Source organism: Lampris incognitus, chromosome 4, assembly GCF_029633865.1.
Source record: "Lampris incognitus isolate fLamInc1 chromosome 4, fLamInc1.hap2, whole genome shotgun sequence".
Taxonomy (NCBI): domain Eukaryota; kingdom Metazoa; phylum Chordata; class Actinopteri; order Lampriformes; family Lampridae; genus Lampris; species Lampris incognitus.
Genome location: NC_079214.1, coordinates 42,944,308 through 42,962,439, shown reverse-complemented (window position 1 = coordinate 42,962,439; position 18,132 = coordinate 42,944,308). Strand labels below are relative to the sequence as shown.

General features: G+C 42.8%; 1 protein-coding gene across 2 annotated transcripts in view; it reads left to right on the top strand.

Moving 5' to 3' along the window:
* The window catches only part of kifc3 (kinesin family member C3), a 53,613-nt gene that overhangs the window by 13,310 nt on the left and 22,171 nt on the right, over nucleotides 1–18,132 (top strand). For both annotated transcript variants that reach the window (XM_056278178.1, XM_056278179.1), the window contains exons 2-3: nucleotides 14,597–14,717; nucleotides 16,170–16,312. In XM_056278178.1, the coding sequence (XP_056134153.1) occupies nucleotides 14,636–14,717; nucleotides 16,170–16,312 (225 nt within the window). In that variant the 5' untranslated portion in view covers nucleotides 14,597–14,635. The remainder of the gene's footprint in view (nucleotides 1–14,596; nucleotides 14,718–16,169; nucleotides 16,313–18,132) is intronic.

Below are 18,132 nucleotides of genomic sequence, written 5' to 3'. Positions count from 1 at the left end.
AACATATTTGTGGACTTAATGCATGAAAATTCTCAAGCCCCTCTTGTCAAACCTCTGAAATATAAAAATGCTGTTTACAGAATATCCATAATACGGTGTCGGCATTCCCTTTGCAAAGCAGGGACATGACGGCAGCAACTGACATTCACAGATTCCATTCGCTTAATCAAATCCACATGAGTGCTGTCTGGGGAGCAAATTCAGTTCATCAGCTGGAAAGTTAGCTTGTATAGCGGTTACTAATACTTTTGATAGTGGCCTAATTACTGTTTGCCATTTAATTATTAGCAATACTGTATTTATTATGTTTGTTTTTCAGCAGTGTGAATTTGCAGACTACTTTGTTTTTCACTACAGCTTAAAATTCAGATGACACAGAGGTTGTGTTATTATTGTTGGCTACCTTTGACTTTTATGCCTGTCAGGATGTAAATAGTAATACCTATAACATGGCACCTTCTTTGGCCCTGGACCCGGCTCTATGTTAGAATGATTTTTTTATGACATTTAGCATAGAGAGAGATCAATCTTGATTAAATGTTTTGTCGCTAATTTTTAAACGTTTATTTGGGAAGGGACAATGTACATTAATCAACATTCAAAACAAATGTAAATGTACCTGAGTTAGCTAAGAGGATAGTTTCCATCGGCAGTCCCTTTGCCTGATGTTGTTAGGCATCAGGCAAAAAATAAATAAATAGAAAATCCAATCTACAAACATAGTTAATATACAATACAATGGGGGCATCCGAGTAGTGTAGCGGTCTATTCCGTTGCCTACCAACATGGGGATCGCCGGTTCAAACCCCCGTGCTGGGATCGCCAATTCGAATCCCCGTGTTACCTCCGACTTGGTCGGGCGTCCCTACAGACACAATTGGCCGTGTCTGCGGGTGGGAAGCCGGATGTGGGTTTGTGTCCTGGTCGCATCACTAGCGCCTCCTCTGGTTGGTCAGGGTACCTATTCAGGGGTGAGGGGAACGGGGGGGAATAGCATGATCCTCCCATGCACTACGTCCACCCGATGAAACTCCTCACTCTCAGGTGAAAAGAAGCAGCTGGCGACTCCACATGTATCGGAGAAGGCATGTGGTAGTGTGCAGCCCTCCCCGGATTGGCAGAGGGGGTGGAGCAGCGACCAGGATGGCTCAGAAGAGTGGGGTAATTGGCCCAGTACAATAAGGGAGAATAAAGGCGGAAAAATCCGAAAAAACAAAACAATACAACATAGTTAATATACAATACAAGAAAAATAAGAGCAAACAAACAAGAAAATATATACAGAATATACAAATGATGTAGAAAAAGATAATATAGAATATATATGTATGGGTATATATATACTTCTTAAATGAAACACTCAACAGTGGGGAGAGTGCGCAACAAACAAGGAGCAAAATAATCCAGTGATTCAAGTAATTTTTTAATCAGACAGTTCAAGCCTGTTTTATGCTACATGTAGTCATCGGCTGTCAATAGAGCTAAACAGCAAAGAACATAACATATAACTCTCGCCGTGTACATCACGTGCACAACGTCCAGTGGGGAAGGGGGAGGTGCCAACATTTAAATATATGTGATTGCTAACTGTCCACTAGGAGGGGGAGGGGCATCATTTATATATACATTTTTAATTGCAACTGTAATCAGGGCCACCCCATACAGTGATGTGTTGCAGCCATTTCAACGTAAAGTGTTGTCACAAGACCAGAAAAGCAGTATGGAAATGGTCATTCGTTAATTAAAACCATTAGCAGCGGCCATCTCTGATGTTTTTGGAAAAGGAAATGCTGCTCTCACAATTGACAGATGTGAACATATATAGTGTGTGGATGTTAAATTTATTCAGATTTTTGCCAGTTCTTCGATCAAAATGTTGCCATTGACATTAGCGATGACTGGCAAATGGGCAACTGCATAGCTCTGTTTCAGAGAAAACTGCCGCATCTCAAATTGATGCAAAATAATCTTTGGAGTTCCTGGTAAAATCCCCTAACCGTCTGACTGATTGCGTGTAGACACCATGGTGGACTGGGCACAGTATCAGATCAATTGTTATGTAAGCAGAGATGGACATGTCATTAGTCTAACTGCTGTGCCCTCGCTGCGTGTGTTTGTTTGGGTAATGTAAACTCTAATCCCTCAGGAAGATTTGATTTTGTGTAGTCCTGGCTCCCAACCTTGAAAACATCCCAACAAATTAAAACCTTGCTCTTTCGCACAAACATGAACAACTCCTGTTTTGAACTAATCAAACACCTGTTAGATTAATGAGATCACTTTCCCGGTCTTCATACGAAGTTATTCAAAAGCAGATGCATATGATCATGTATGTCAAGTCATGTTGTAAATGACTGTTCAGCAGATGGGTTGATTTTTAAAAAAAAAAAATTATTTGGGGAGTTTTCTTTTGCACTGGTTCCAGCGTCGGCTCATATGGGTGCTTCATTAAGGCCAGCAGGAAGCTTGTAACATCAAAGTTGCTTGTGTGTCGAGGCTACTTGAAACTAGGTGTACTGTGTCCCATGAATAATTGACGGTTGAATGGCCATCCTTGGAGGACCATGCTGCTGTTTTTGAACTATAGCTGTCCAAAAAACAAAAGGTTACCAGCACGGTAGCCCAGTGATTAGCATCATTGCCTCACAGCAAGAGGGTCCTGGGTTAGAACCCCAGGCCATCCCAGGTCCTTTCTGTGTGGAGTTTGCATGTTCTCCTTGTGTCTGCGTGGGTTTTCTCCGGGTGTTCTGGTTTCCTCCCACCATCAAAAAGACATGCCATGTTAGGGTTAATACTCCTGTCTGTGCCCCTGACCAAGGCAATGGAAAGAAGAACTGGAGTTGGTCCCCGGGCGCTGCAGCTGCCCACTGCTCCTATACAATAGGATGGGTTAAATGCAGAGAACGCATTCATTGTAAGTATGTAATTCCTGGGGCCCCCAGTGGCTCACCTGGTACAGCGTGTACTACATAAGGCTGAGTTCCTACTGCAGCGGCCTGGGTTCGAATTCGGCCCGGGCCCTTTGTGTCATCCCCTCTTTCTCCCCTGCCTTTCCTGTCTCTTTCTACTGCTATCGAATAAAGGCAGAAAATGCACAAAAAAAATTTTTCTTAAAATAAAAAGAGAATACAATTTATTGCAAGAATACAATGTAAAATAAAGTGGCTTGCTTTCAGAAAACAAAACGGATGTGATCCATTTGCCACCCAATAGCTTCCTGGTAAAAATGACAAATTGCAAAAGTCTACGGTGACATGTAAAAACTCAATTACCCATCACCCCTAAGAAGACAGTTGAGGGATTGGGAGGGGTTTAGTGTCTGTTAATGGCCCGGCTCATAATGTTACTCAGACATCATTGTTGTGCTGTGACAGAAATAGCATGCTATAAAAATATGATACATAACGTAATAAAATATCATCGTATATTAAGATTACATTATAATAATTTTCGATGTATTCGGGAGAGGAGCGCATATCGTTGTGATGCTTTGGAATGTATTATGATGCGGCTACATCGTCCCATAGATGGCACCTGCTGAAGTATTTCGTGGGTTTATATCACTCAGTATTTTAGAGGGTGGAAGGGGAAAGGCTGTCAGATATAGAACAGGTAACGTAATCAAGAAATGTTTATATGTGCCCCCCCCAACACACACACACAAACACACACACACACACACACACACACAGCTGAATTAATATTTCAAGCAGATCAAGGAGAACGGAGCCACACCATTATTCATTTGTGTGTGAAATATTTATTCCTCTGCTGGGGGGGGAAGGAGGGAGAGGTGGGGTGGGGGGGGGGCTGGGGAGGGGCTTGAAGGGGTGGGGGGAGCAAGTAGGGGGGCTGCAGGGAGACATGATGCTGGCTCAGATTCCACTGTTTCTAAGGAACAGAGAGGAAGCAGTATGCTTGTGTGCTGCATTAGACAGGCGCGCACAGAGTAGAGGGGGTGGTTGGTGGTACTGACCGATCTCTAGCTGTGTCTGTGTACACTTCTGTGTGCGTGTGTGTGCGTGTGTGTGTGTGTGTGCGTGCGTGTGTGTGTGTGGCAGCTAAAAAGCAGAGCTCCGTGATGCAGGGATGATCGGGACGGTCAGACCGCAGGGACAGAGGTAAGTACCATATGAACACAAAGGGAAAAAATGATGGAGGGATAGAAAGGATGAGAGGAAAAGGCTTTGGATGGAAAAATAGTGATTGAACTGAAAGAGAGGCGACAGACAGATGTACACGAAAGGATCACAAGAGACACGGAGCGAGAGAGGCAGGCACAAATGGCTGAAGTAATTCAGTGAGAATGGGCTGTAACCTAACCTGAGGGTGTTATCATGTTTGCCTCTATTGACCAACAGCCTGAATACATGGTTTTTTGTTTTTTTTCTTGCTCGGTGCTCAGTTTAATTCTCATGGAGGAAAGCAGGATAATGGCTTTTTCCTCCCTCTCTTGTATTCAACCTGGGCTCTACTCATGGGCTACAATAATCTCCTCTTTTTGTGTTTGCTAGTGTTTTTCTATTTATGCATTTGCCCTGTCATATCTCGAGAGAGAGGCTTGTGTGGTTTTTAAAACATGATCATTGAAGAACGGCAATATGGCCATGTTGCTAGTGAGCAGACTGGTTTTGACATTGAGCGCATGGTGGCTGTGATGGCAGGAAAATGATTTGACCCAGTTTAGGGGAGGAAGGGGGGGGCTGGGATTTAGTCTTCTCGGGAGGTAAACAGAACTGAAGGGTGTGTTTGTGTGGTAATCTTAACACTCGCTACACACACTTCCTTGTCTGTCATTAATTTGTCCTGTCTGTTTGGTGTAGCTGCTCTGATATATTTGAGGGGTAATTGTTGCACAGACATCCTGTCTGTCTGCTAAAACCACAGCATGCAGAGCACTGTAAGGACTGTGGAGGTACCAGACTGCAGTTTTATGGAGCGAGAGACCCTTTGCTCCATGGTTTGCTCTTTGAATTATGGATGTAAAAGGCAGGTCTAATGATGAGCAGTGTGTGTGTGTGTGTGTGTGTGTGTGTGTGTGTGTGTGTGTGTGTGTGTGTGTGCGTGCACGCATGTGCTCCAAGGCGGCAGGATTGTTTTATGGTTGACAATGTTCCCTTATAGCAAGAGGGCTCTGGGTTCTGTTTTTGCCATATTTGAATGGGTTTCCTGCTGGGTACTGTGGTTTCCTCTCACAGCCCAAAAAAACGTGTGTGTGTCAGATGAACTGAAGACTCAAAATTGTCAAAATTGATTTTGCGTGTGTGCAGAGCCTGTGAATGGACTGGTGACTTGTCTAGTGTGTCTCCCTGCCTTCTGCCCAGTGCCTGCTGTGATATCCTCCAGCCCCCATGACTCTAATTTGGATAATGTGAGCATTGAGGAACAATGGATGGAGCATAGACAATAAATGAATGAATGAATATTTATGCTCCATCCTTGGAGACTATCCAAACTGATTCCTCACCAGCATTTTATCTCACTTCCCAGAGAGGAAAATTAAAATTGTGGTAAAAAATCTTTTAGGAAGTCTAAGTGCCTTCTCCTGGATAGTTGTGACCCTGCTCTCAACCGCGTGCTTTGGAATGACCTAATTAATGTGACTCTGTTTTCTGTGTGACTCTAATTTATTGGGCATCTTCAGCTTGAGAGTGACGATCACATGTTACTAGCTGGACAGTACATCCCCCCTTCCCTGATGCTGTGATCTGTGTTCCCGTTCACAGGCTTAGCGATCGGAAAGGATTTTAAAAACAATCCCATCACACAGACTCCCGGTACCCTCCCTCACCAACAGTTATTAAAACGCTTGGTAATTGATTAACCTTCTGCCTGTGCTTTTGTGGTTAAGATTTATAAATATCCTCTCACTTGCTGCTAGAGTGATCAGGAGTAGGAATGGGCAGGATGTCGTCATGCTCTCATACATGTTCTACATCCTGCAGATCACGCGCCAGTGCTGTCACACGTTAACGGTTTGTGGTGGATACTTTAGTCCGTCTGTAAACAGGCCACGAGAGTACGTGTTTGGGCTACGTAGACATCGTAGACACAAACACACACATGCACGTCGTACCTTATTTGAAAACTTAAAGCCTCAGGGCTGCGGTGTTGACAATTTGTAGAGGATCAGTGTGTCAGCAGCTGTCAAATGTAATGCTTTCATATTCATGGGACATGCACACACATTTGTGCATGCAGCCTAGTCTTCCAACATCTTCCTAGATGTGTAAAGCTGTAATCCACTCTTTGCCACTGTAGTGTGTGTCAGCACCATGTGAGATCGAATATCCTCTTATCCACCAGGTTTTAGTATCAAAGGTATTCCAACATGGCGACGCATGATGACGCTTGTGGATATATTTTCTTTTTACATCTGTTTATTGGGTTTTGCAATTTTTTTCAAACGATACAGACAAACAATCAAACATATGCATCCCTTCCCTCTTTCCTTCCCTCCCTCCCTCCCTCCCTCCCACTCTTCCATCCCCAGAGCAAAGAAACGGGGGAAAAATTGTAGTACTGGTGACAAGCATAACAAAGACAGAATTTCATACGAAGTCATGCCATTACAGTAACGGTAACAATAGGGTTCCTGCAGTACATGCATGGACCCCCAAAGGAAAACAAAAAGGGGGAAAAAACAGCACTGTGTGTGCATGTGTGTGTATGTATGCAGAACACTCTATCTAACCTTCTGTGGCTTTAGCTAGCCCCATCCTCTGGAGCAACTTTTAAGGTCTTTATATAGTCCAGAAAAGGTGACCATGTTTTTTTCAAAGTTTCTCATTGAACCTTTCAGGGAAAATCTAATCTTCTCTAATTTGATGTAGTATAACACATCTTTGATATATCTGCTGTGGGAAGGTGGTGATACATGTTTCCGTTTCAACAGAATTAGATGTCTAGCTAAAAGAGAGGTGAAAGACATAATTATATTAAGATACAGGGGAGTGTTAGGCCCCTGCTCATGGATATTTTAGCTAAACCAGTGAAAGGACATTGGGTTAAAGTGAGCTGGGGTATACAGTTTGTTGCAGAGTGCAGTTTATTGTTGGAGCACTATGTTTGCTTGTTAGATGTATGTGTTGAGACTGCCAGATAAAAGCACTAGGCTAATGGGGTATGGGGGGAATGAGCCAAGGAAGCCAAGCTCCCCAAAGAGCAACATTCCTTTGAGAGGAAGGGGTGATGAAGAAAGGATTAAGACGGTGAAAGTAGAGGGTGGAGTAAAGTCTGAGCCCTTTTAATGCTAAGCCTGTATCCTCCTTCCTGTCATAAACAATATTAGAATGGGCTGTAGTCACAGCAGGGGGTGGTGAGCGGGACTCGGGCAAGGTTGGAATGATGAATGAGACAAAAGGAGATGATGGCAGGCGGGTCGAAAGTAGAAATTGTCTTCAAAAGAAGGGCTGTGCTGTCTTATCTGGTGCAGAAAGTTGGGAAACAGGTGATACTCTGGTCACTGAACTGGCATCTATTTTATTTGATCCAATATTGATTAAATTTTAGTGGAGAGTACTCGGCCAGAATCAGCTTATCAAATCTGGACACATCAATATCACTTTTTCACTGCTGATACTGATTCAGAGTACAAATCTTTGAGTATTGTCTGATACCGAGTACCAATTTAATCCATTACTTCTGCTGAAGATTGCAGACTTGGACTCAGTTCAGAATCGATGAGCAAAACAAGTGAGATAGAATCCGTTTTTTTTTTTTAAATCAAGGCTTTTTCTTTTATTTGCCACCTGGCTCATGGCTTTTGGTATTGGATTGTAGTCTTGTGAAAAATACTGGTACTCCATTTTAGTCTGGCATCAGCCCCATATCAGATACTAGCATTGGTATGGGTGCATCCCTATTCTCAACTCAAATGTTGTAAGGATAGATAACATGTACTTTAAGAAAAAGTATTGAATGACATTGTTAAAGTTTTGCAGAGTGAGTTGATTTAAATACTGTTTAAATTGTATTGGGGGGGGGTAATTTTTTTCCTGACAGTTCTTTGCACCGCCTGTTGGCCTCATTGGTATCACTGCTTTTCCATCCATCTAAATTAAAGTAACATCACATTTGTATCAGCTGGTATCTAGCCTTTTGTCATCTCTATAAAATACCTAGCGATGGGAAATGTGCAGGTGGGGCTGTGGCATTAACACGGACAATAAAAGGATATTGGTGGATTGGGATCAGACTGATTAGTACGGATAATAATTTATTTCTTTGCATGCATGATGTGTCTTAGGACAAAAGTACTTGGACACAAACATTCGAGACTGCACACCTAAGGCAGTATTCAGCCAGTGTGATATTCTACTACAGGAAATGTGGGTATTATCATATTTGCACAGAAATGTTGAGATTTTATCCAGGACTGTCCTTTATTGAAATTAAGCCAAACATCGCTTTTACATCTTTTCACTCAAAATTTGTGTTTAAGTGTGCAGTCACTCTTAAGGTAGTAAAACAGCGTTTGGTACATATACACTGACCTTCAAGTCTCTAAATGGTCTGGCTCCAATACACACACACACACACACACACACACACACACACACACACCCGCTCTTGCTCACTCAATCACTCACTCACTCACCCACATACTGTCTCTCCTCTGAGGCTGGACAGAAGCCCTTGGACATTGTATGCATATGACAGAGTTCAACCAGCAGGGGTGCATTGTTTGTAGATCTCTTACAGAAAATGTGGATATTATCATATTGCACAGAGATGTTGATTTCATCTATGACCAATGTCTTGTATCTAAATGAAGCCATATCCTCAAGGTTTTCACTAAAAAAAAGGCAATTACTCTTTAAAGACAGATGATCCGACTTTCTGATCTGAAGCAACAGCGGGACAGTTCTTCTGTCTGGTGGTGTTCCAGTAATAATATGAAGCAGGAAGTCTGAACTTGGACGTCTAAACCACTGGCTCCATCCCAACTTTCCGTCTGACCAGCACTGTAAAGACACCATGCCTGCAACGTCTTACCGAACTCATAATGTGGGGCCAAAATTGTTTGCTTGGTTTTTGTGCTCTGGATTATGTTATTCAAGATCAATTAAAAAAAAAAAAAAAGCAAATGATCAGTGATTCACACCCCTCACCGATACACATGCCACTCCAAAATTGTGGCAGTATTTGGGAATTTTGAGTGTAGAATATACTTACGCTTTGAACATTTTCATGACATAAATGAGAATAATTGCCACGAATTTTCCAGACATGAAGAGCTTTAGCTGATAAATTCAGTCCCACAGACAAGAGGATGATGTGCAGTAAAACTGAATTTGAATCAATCGGCGATCAGTGACTGGCACGGTGTGATAAGGTGGCTCTGTGCCCCACTTAAATCATAGTTAGTCATTAATTAATTGGTTTGGTCTAAAGGTAAGCCACACCCTGATTTCTCTTTTTCTCCAGGAGTTGTAACTTTGAGTTGTACTCCTCAGACACACATGCGGGTGAAAAGGGGCCATCTGCTACATGGCTTAAAAGATTATAGTTAAATGTGCTCATCCTAACTGGAGATGTTCCCCAAGCACTGGTCTGGGATCTGATGTGGATAATCCTGCTGTTATCCAGTAGACTGACTGTAGGTGGGTTAGCTGTTTCCACGTCTGTGTTCATGGCTTCTTGTGGGTGGGGCTGTAAAAGCCCTTCCAGTGGTAATTTTGTGAAAACATTGTTGAAGTGAAACACAACCTGTGTCTTAGAAAAGATGGACTTGTCTATCAACCCCAAGTGCCAGATTGAAGGTCACAGAGTAGAATTGGCCACTGGTATTGGAGACCATGCTACCTTTATAGGAGTGAAAGCAGTTTGGTGAACTGTGTAGAGCGGTATCGCTGAGAATGTGAGGAGCCTGGAAAGCCACCATGCTGGGCTGGGTTGGTACTCTGTTCAACAAGGGATGGTTGGACCGGGACCGAGAGCACTACATCCATCGTCATGCGCACAAAGGGCTATCTGGCTGGGAAAGGGTAGGTAGCTAAAACATCTTGATGAGACATTTAGATGCTTTGCTCCTTACCATACACGCTGTATGAGACATTATGTGCTACTTTGTTGTGCACAGTAATATTTTGTCTATTGTGTGGGAATATACTTAACAAGTGTGACCGAGTTCAAATCAAGATAAAAAAAGCCATAGACATGATCCGACCGATCATTACTTGGTGTGTGGCGAGCCGGAAGACACAGTGATGATGCAAGCACTGGGTGTTTCTGGCTCTACAGTGTTTTGTATTACAACACCTGAAACTGAATAGAATAAATCAGATGAAAAGTTGAAACAGATACAATACTTAATGTTTATGTGCACGGATTAGTTACAGTCCAGCTTGTCACCAGCTGCTTGTGTTATACAAACCTTTTGTATGCCATACAATAGATTTTTTTTCTACAATAGATGCAATTGTGAGGCATTCCTCTGTGGGCTTAGACAGGCTGACACAGGAGTGACAGGTCACATCAAGGTCAGCAGGTGTTATCCATCCTAACTGACTAATCATGGATCGCTACCATGACTCGGGGCAATGTGTTGTGGAAAGAACCTTCTCACCTCTATACTGCCCCTTTGGTACAGTTGTTTTTCGTTTTTGTTTTTTGAGCTACACAGAGTGGGGAGCACTTTTGTCTGTAGATGTGGATGAAATTGGGTGTACATTTGATTGAATGTTCTGCTTCTTAAAATGCAGGTCAGTGTATCAGATATGTCTCGGACCTGACATTTTAGAATGACCAGTACAGTCACATGGCAAAAGTTGCAAGAGGATTTTAATCAAGTCAGTTTTATTTGTGTAGCCCAATGTCACAAATGACAGTTTGACATTCAGCGGGGGTGGGGAAAGCATCAGTGTTTATCATTTGAGTCAATGAGATTTGGAGGAGGGAAGAGGGGAAAGGAGAGAGAAAAATATGTATGGTATATTACAGACACACGAACAACTGGTGTGGATATGGTGAGATATGGTATTGTTATAGTAACGTGAGTACTGTCTGTTAGTACAGTCTGTCATTGACATATTGACATTCTTCTGTGACATCAGGCTAGTGTTCTCTGTGTTGAGCTGAGCAGACTGGCATAGTGAACAGCAGACATACTGATGTGTTCCCTGGAGAGTGATTGTTCTTTGTCAAGCTGATTAATTAGATCGGATGTTCATGGAAAGTGTGTGTGTGTGTGTGTGTGTGTGTGTGTGTGTGTGTGTGTGTGTGTGTGTGTGTGTGTGTGTGTGTGTGTGTTTTGTACTAAAATGGAGGGTTGTCTGGACTCTCCTTTGCTGTACAGGTAATCCCTGAGTAACAAACGATTTCAGTTTTTGAGTCTGTTCTTATGTCGAATTTGTATGTTATTCAGAGCAGTTGCATACAGTTCACATCTAGCTCAATTAGGCAAATGTTTGTCTTAGTGTATAGTATATATATATGTTACCTAAAACGTCATAAAAATAATAATGCAGTTGTAGTGGACGTATGGACATAATTCACCACAGCTTGTTTTTTTTGTTTTTTATTTCCCCCCCCCCCTTTTCCTCCCTAATTGTACTTGGCCAATTACCCCACTTTTCCGAGCCATCCTGGCCACTGCTCCACCCTCTCTGCCAACCTGGGGAGGGCTGCAGACTAGCACATGCCTCCTCCGATACATGTGGAGTCACCAGCCGCTTCTTTTCACCTGACAGTGAGGAGTTTCGCCAACCTCTTTCTGAACGCTTTATTTCCACTTTCGTTTCAGTCGTGATCGTTTTCCTTTTCTTTGGTGCATTACATTTTGAAGCCACGATTATGAGGGTAAACACATAAAATGTTTAAGTGAAAACGCAACACACAACAATGTTTATGTGATCTGACTTAAAACGGTGAAGACGGTATGGCGTTGTTTTCCCTCGGGCTGACGAACTGCCTAAAACGCAGCGTTTTCAGTGTCACACAATGTAGTCCGTCTGTTCGTTAGTACGAACCATTGCATGTAACTCGATTTTTTTTTTAATAATAGGCTTTATGGGGGGCGGTTCATAACCCAAGGATTACCTGTATGTCAGGTTGTGACTCCAAACCAATGTACCGTTTCCCAGTGTAATCTGATTATACATGCAAGGGCGTGAGGCCTGAGCTGGTTCTATTGAAAATGGGGAATTTCCCCATCCGGAAGCTTGCAATTACAAACTGTACGTTTCAGTGATCCGGCTCTCAAATGAAGAGGGGAAACATCATGACATGTCCACAAAAAAACTGATGTTTATGTTACTGGTGTCTGACTGTAATAGTCAATCTTAATATATTGGCTGTATATATTTTTGACAAAGAAACTAGCTAGCTACAGTCATCAACAATGTTAACAAATGCGTGGAAAACCTTAAATTTGACCATTTAAATGTTTAACTATTACAGTGTAACTTCTTCCCCTGGTCTGAGCCTAATTTCCCCGATTGCAAAATTTTGAAAAATGCTAAAGGAATGTTTCCAGTACCTTGTTGAATCTATGCCACGAAGGATTAAGGCAGTTCTGAAGGCAAAAGGGGGTCCAACCCGGTACTAGCAAGGTGTACCTAATAAAGTGGCCAGTGAGTGTATATATTTATTCATGATGTAGATAAGTCCCAACCAGTCGATTCTACTTTAGCATTGGCCTTGCATGGTTCAGGGCTGATTTAAAGCAGTAGGTGGCATGTGGAGTCATTTTCAACCCATGGAATGCAGATTTTTATAAATATGGTAAGAAATGTCAATAACACCAGGATTGATGTATTTCATCACTCTACAGTCATACAATTCAGTTTACAACTCAAAAACACATTGAAGTGTTTCGTACCTCTTCAAAATTTATGGTTTTTAATAACTTAATTTAAGATCATTCAGTATAAAAACTGATTGGAAGATACATCCTAGGATGCACTGGGACACATCATCAGTGATGTTTCCTGAGGTCCTCGGGTGTTTTGCGTCTTTCAACATCATACACCCTCGCTCAGGCGACCCAACCAGGGTTGATCTGGCCCTGGCTTGTGTCCCAGCAGCATTGGCCCACAGATCACTCCTTCTGATCCAAAGCCATCTGGAGGCCCTCTCTGCAGCCTCCATGGCAGACTTGATGGCTTTCCTTTTTGCAGCTCCAGTGATGCCAAGTCGAGTGAAGACCTTGCACAGTGAACCGCCAGCAAAACCTCTACACCCCACTTCAATGGGCTCACAATGCGCCTTCCAGTCTCTCCTCCGGCACTGATCCACCAGCTCCTGATACTTGGACCGCTTTCCGCTCATTTGCCTCTTCCATATGGTCCTCCCAGGGAACTGTCAGCTCTACATCTGGCCTCAACGAAGTTGTCATAATGTGGTCTAGGAACCTGAGCTGCCCTCTAAGTCGACTCACAGCTCCCAGTCTGACACAGAGGTGAGGAGACTGGCTGCTGATCTGGGCTGTGACTGAGGCTGCTCTCCAGCCCTGACAAAGGCAGTGTTCCTCTGTCCGTGTGGTCGCTTGTTGGCCATGGTTTTGGAGATGGCCTGTGCGACTGTCTTCAGCACCAGGTCATGTCATCAGTGGTGTCGGCCCTCCCCCAGAGCTGATGTGCAGCTGCTGAGGATGTGCTCGAGTGAACCTTTTCCAGGGCACATAGGACATTATGGAGGATCAGTCTTGCCCTGGAGATGGAGACTTGCTGGACTAGGTAGAACATTATACACTGCTTGTACCATGAACTTGATCCACTGTAGGTCTGCCTGCCAGATATCTGCCCAGGATGTCTTCCTCTCCAGCGCACCCTCCCACCTTTTCCAAGCTCCCTGCTGCTGCATGCCCACCATTCTGCTGGTCCTTCCCTCCTTGACACATTTTAAAGATTTGAATTGTTTTAAAAATCATTTGAGTGTACTTTTTACAATTGTTCTCTCCAACCATTTGCTGTACGGAGCCACACAACTGGATATGCAGGTTTTCATCCCAGCCAAATGCCACACCAGTGACTTTCACCGATTTAGCATGAAATTTTTCTTATAGTCCGTCGGTGATAAATAGTGAAAGATCACGCATACAAAACATAAAACAGCATCTCGGCAAACTCCTATTTACGAAACTTTTTAATAATTTCTTGTCCGAATAGCTTGTGACTTCAATGGCTTCTGTGCTTTTATTTTTTAAACAGTTAAAAGTCAGTGTTTCTGACTTGCTGACATGTCTGGAGCACTGCATTAGGGTCAGGGCCTAGAGGGCAGAGAGTTCACTAATGAGGAGCAGGTTTTCCCAGACACCGAGTTAAGAGCTGGCACCTGCAGAGAGGCTATGCTTGGCATGTTTCACATGTCTGCATTCAAATCTGTCCATCCACCACGAGGGATAAACACGTTATTGCGTTGTTATCTACACTTCTCTATGTAATTAACAACTCTGCAGTGATGGCCTAAGTCATTTTTGGTGCTTGTGTTTAAACATTAAGTGCCTCTTTTTCTGAATAGATGCAGTTTTTCCACCATAAAGTTGCACAGATCTGTTTTCCTGCACCTTTTCAAAACCTTGTTTGACCTTTGCCTCTGGTTAATATGCTCTCCCCCCCCTCTCTCTTTCTCTCTCTCTCTCTTCCACATGCAGCCGGTCCAGCGGTCCAGTGCTCTGCTCAGCCCTGCGGTCATGTTTGGCTCACGAAAGACTTGGGATCTTGGCCACGCCCCCTGCCTGCAGGAGCTCTGGAAGAAAGACGTCTCATTGGATGGTGAGTCAGACCCTCCACACGGGCGAAGAACGAAACCAGTGGAGCTGCATTGTTGTAATGACATAGCGAGACGGGGGGGGGGCTGCTCCTGCTCCTTGGCTGACAGCACAGTTGCCATCAGAGGAGAAGGAGTAAAGGAATGATATGGTGTCTTTCATGGTTGGGTGAGGAGCTGAATGTAGAGGGGAAAAGCAGAAAAATCTTCAGGTGCCTGATGGTAAAAACAAAGACCATAACTGGTATTGGTCGACAATTGGAATAAAGAAAAGAGGTGAGCATCTGTTATTTCTTTTGCTCTTCCTCTCTTTCTGTCACTCTCTCTTTGTCGTTCTCTCTCTTGTTTAGCAAGTGGGGAAACTGACGTCGAGCCGTTTACTGATCCCCAGACGGGCACAATACATGGGGCAGGTTCGCAAACAGTGGGTCTTTTGTGTGTGACTGTTTTGTGTGTGTCCCTGCAGTAATACACTGGAGTCAAGGTGATGATAGAGTAGCAGAACAGAACAGCATCTGAGAGAGGGAGGGCGGCCTGCTACAGAGGTTGTAATGTGCAGCAGGGAAGAGACGGGAAAACAGGACATTGCCAAAAGCAAGGTAGAAAGATTGAGAGGTTTCCGCTCATAAAGCACTAAGTTGCAGTTTAGACTTTACTGTCAACGGGTGAGTGTTCTTCATGAGGTGTGTATGTGTAGGTTCTTAAACGCCCAGTATGTTGTTGTTGTTGTTTATCTGCTTGTTTGATGTTGTCTGCAGTGGGACATAATTGACTGTGAAAATTTTAAATGAATGAACAGCATTTCCCAATGCATGTTTGAACCGTTTTACAACTTTAGACTGTATAGGTAGGTCTTCTGTCTAATTCATCCTCGAATGCTGTAAGTTGAACGGGTTAAGTTAATGAGCACTTGTTTGTTTTAGTGTTTCCCCAGAATAAAGAAGATTTGCTTTCAGTGACATGCGTGCTGCCCTTGAATGATGTCCATTCACATAACTCTGCTTAATACTTTAAGATTGGATTTCTATTGGTGCTTGTGGTTGTACAGTGAGCCAATTGTTCTCAAGTTGATAAGAGTGGGGAACTAAAGTATTTATTTGTACCCACACAGAGTATCTGTGTTTTGTGTGCATGTGATTGGTTTTTCACTGTATCTCGTCTGGAGGTTAATGTGTCACCGAGTGTTATCACCCGCAATCTGGTTCCACTGGTTTCCATGGCAAACAGTGGTCTTGACATGATTAGTGACAGGTTAGAAAGCCATTCATGGAGAGCATGGGAAGGAGGTAGACGTGAACAGAAGTTTGTTGATTCAGTTGGGATGAAAATCGTGACGGCAGAAGGGATGGGTGGATTTACCAGGCAACACAATTCAGAACCAACCCCTCAATCCTAGCATCAAGGGTTGTTGTCTTCAGTCTCCTTCAGCACTGTTTATCCCTCCTGTGTGCCCATAGCAAGCTCAGTGGACTTCCCGATGAGTGATGGTGAGGAAGATGGCACCTACCTGTCGCTGCCCACAAGAGTCTTTTCACAGCGCCCCTCTCTGACCTCTGACCCCTCACAAACCAATCCTCCTAGCCAGCAATTACTTATACAGGTGAGCTACGGTCAGCGGTGGCTGCTGCTTTCTGACACAGATGAAGAACAGTTGTCAATTATTTAATACTAAAAATTAAATATTTAAATCAATTCTCGCTCTTTTTGAAACCTGGCTCATCTAGTCGTATGTGAATTATTCCTTTTCTTTCTGCATGAGTACAGCATAGGGCCTTTAAACTTAATATTAAACATGTTTGATTGAAATCATGGTGGTAAAAGCAGACTTTGAGAAAATCCTAGGTATTCTGAGTCTAAAGTCTGGCAAATCTTGGTGAAACCTTCTTACAGGATGTGACCACAATTCTGGATAATGTTGACTTGTTTAACCAGCTTTAGTTGGGTCACTGAGGTGGGGTTGTCAGTTGAAAAGAAAAAAATACATCTGCTTGCCAGTCTATTCTAAATCACAAACTCCTGCTGATATTATCCAATTACCAATCCAGCCCCCTTGAATGGTCCATCAGTCAGCTGAGCTTCTGAGCGGGGACAAAAATTTATGAAAGGCTTCTGTCCAATAAACATTGAGACACTTTTCTCATGCAAAAGCAATCATGATTCTCATTTACACCCATGGAAGCCGAGCGTTCAGGTAGGATGCAAAACAATAATCTTTGCTCCAGTGTGCTTGAATCTGCCACAGCTTGAAGCATGTTTTCAGTAGAGCTCTGTGGGCTGTGCTTCCACAGACAAATGCATGTAGACCACACTGTCCAATGAAAACATCACATCAGAAAATAGCAAAGGTATTTTATACTTAATATTTGCTAAAATATTGAATTACACAGAGTGGCGAAAAGTCACGTTTTAAAACATTTCATTAATAATTTCTTTTAATCAAAACTTAGCAGAAGATATGCTTCCTGTGTTGTCTTAAAACCAATCACCTCTGGCTACAGTCGGACAGGTCAGTACAAACTAGAAAAAATGTGAGAATATCCACAAATTAAAATTTAAAGTAACATTTAATTGCTCTTAAAGGTGCGGTGAACTGCACATTCATTGTAATAGATCAGTCACTCAATCAGTATTTAGCACATACTGCACATAGAAATACAATGAAATGTACATTTTTGTGATGTATGGAGCCAAAACATCAAAATACTCGAGGACAAATGCATCCACTCATATATTCTACATCATTGTTAGCCATCTTTGTAAAATATGAAGATCAAACTGTTGCTTATTCCATAGTGCTCAGTGAAATACCATTTCCAGTGTAGCAAGGTAACAGTTGGACTTGCAAACGCAGTGACAGATCCAGTGCTGACTCATAAGCTGACATCAGCACAGCCCAAAATGACATTAGCTGACTGAGGCTCCTGCACATCAAAGATGACAAGAGTGCTGGTTTACTCTGACAACATCAGTTTTAGCATTAATTCTCCCATGCCAGCATCCTTACACTGTGGTAAAATTTCTATCACAAGTTACAGTACAGCCTGTCCTCTTTTGACCTCCAGGCTGCTTTGCATTTTTATGTTGTTTTCTTCAATTCTTTTCCCTGTTTGCTCTTTTTCAGTTCAAGTCTTTATTGTCCCACTAGGTTAAGTTTAATATCAGCTAGGAGTTTAAAAACGCCACAAAAAAAGGAATTATCCACTGCACAAAAAAAAAAAAAACCCACACCAACAGTAACAACTAAAGAACGCAGTGGATCGCAACCAAATGTGCAAGAGACCATTATGAAATTAATATAAAACTGCAAAATATCATCTAAAAGGAGACTGAAACTCCTTGTCATGTAAGACAGGACTCTGTACCGTGCGCCAGAGGCTACGTCCTAGGAGCTCAAACATGCTTGTCTTCAATTTTCACTTC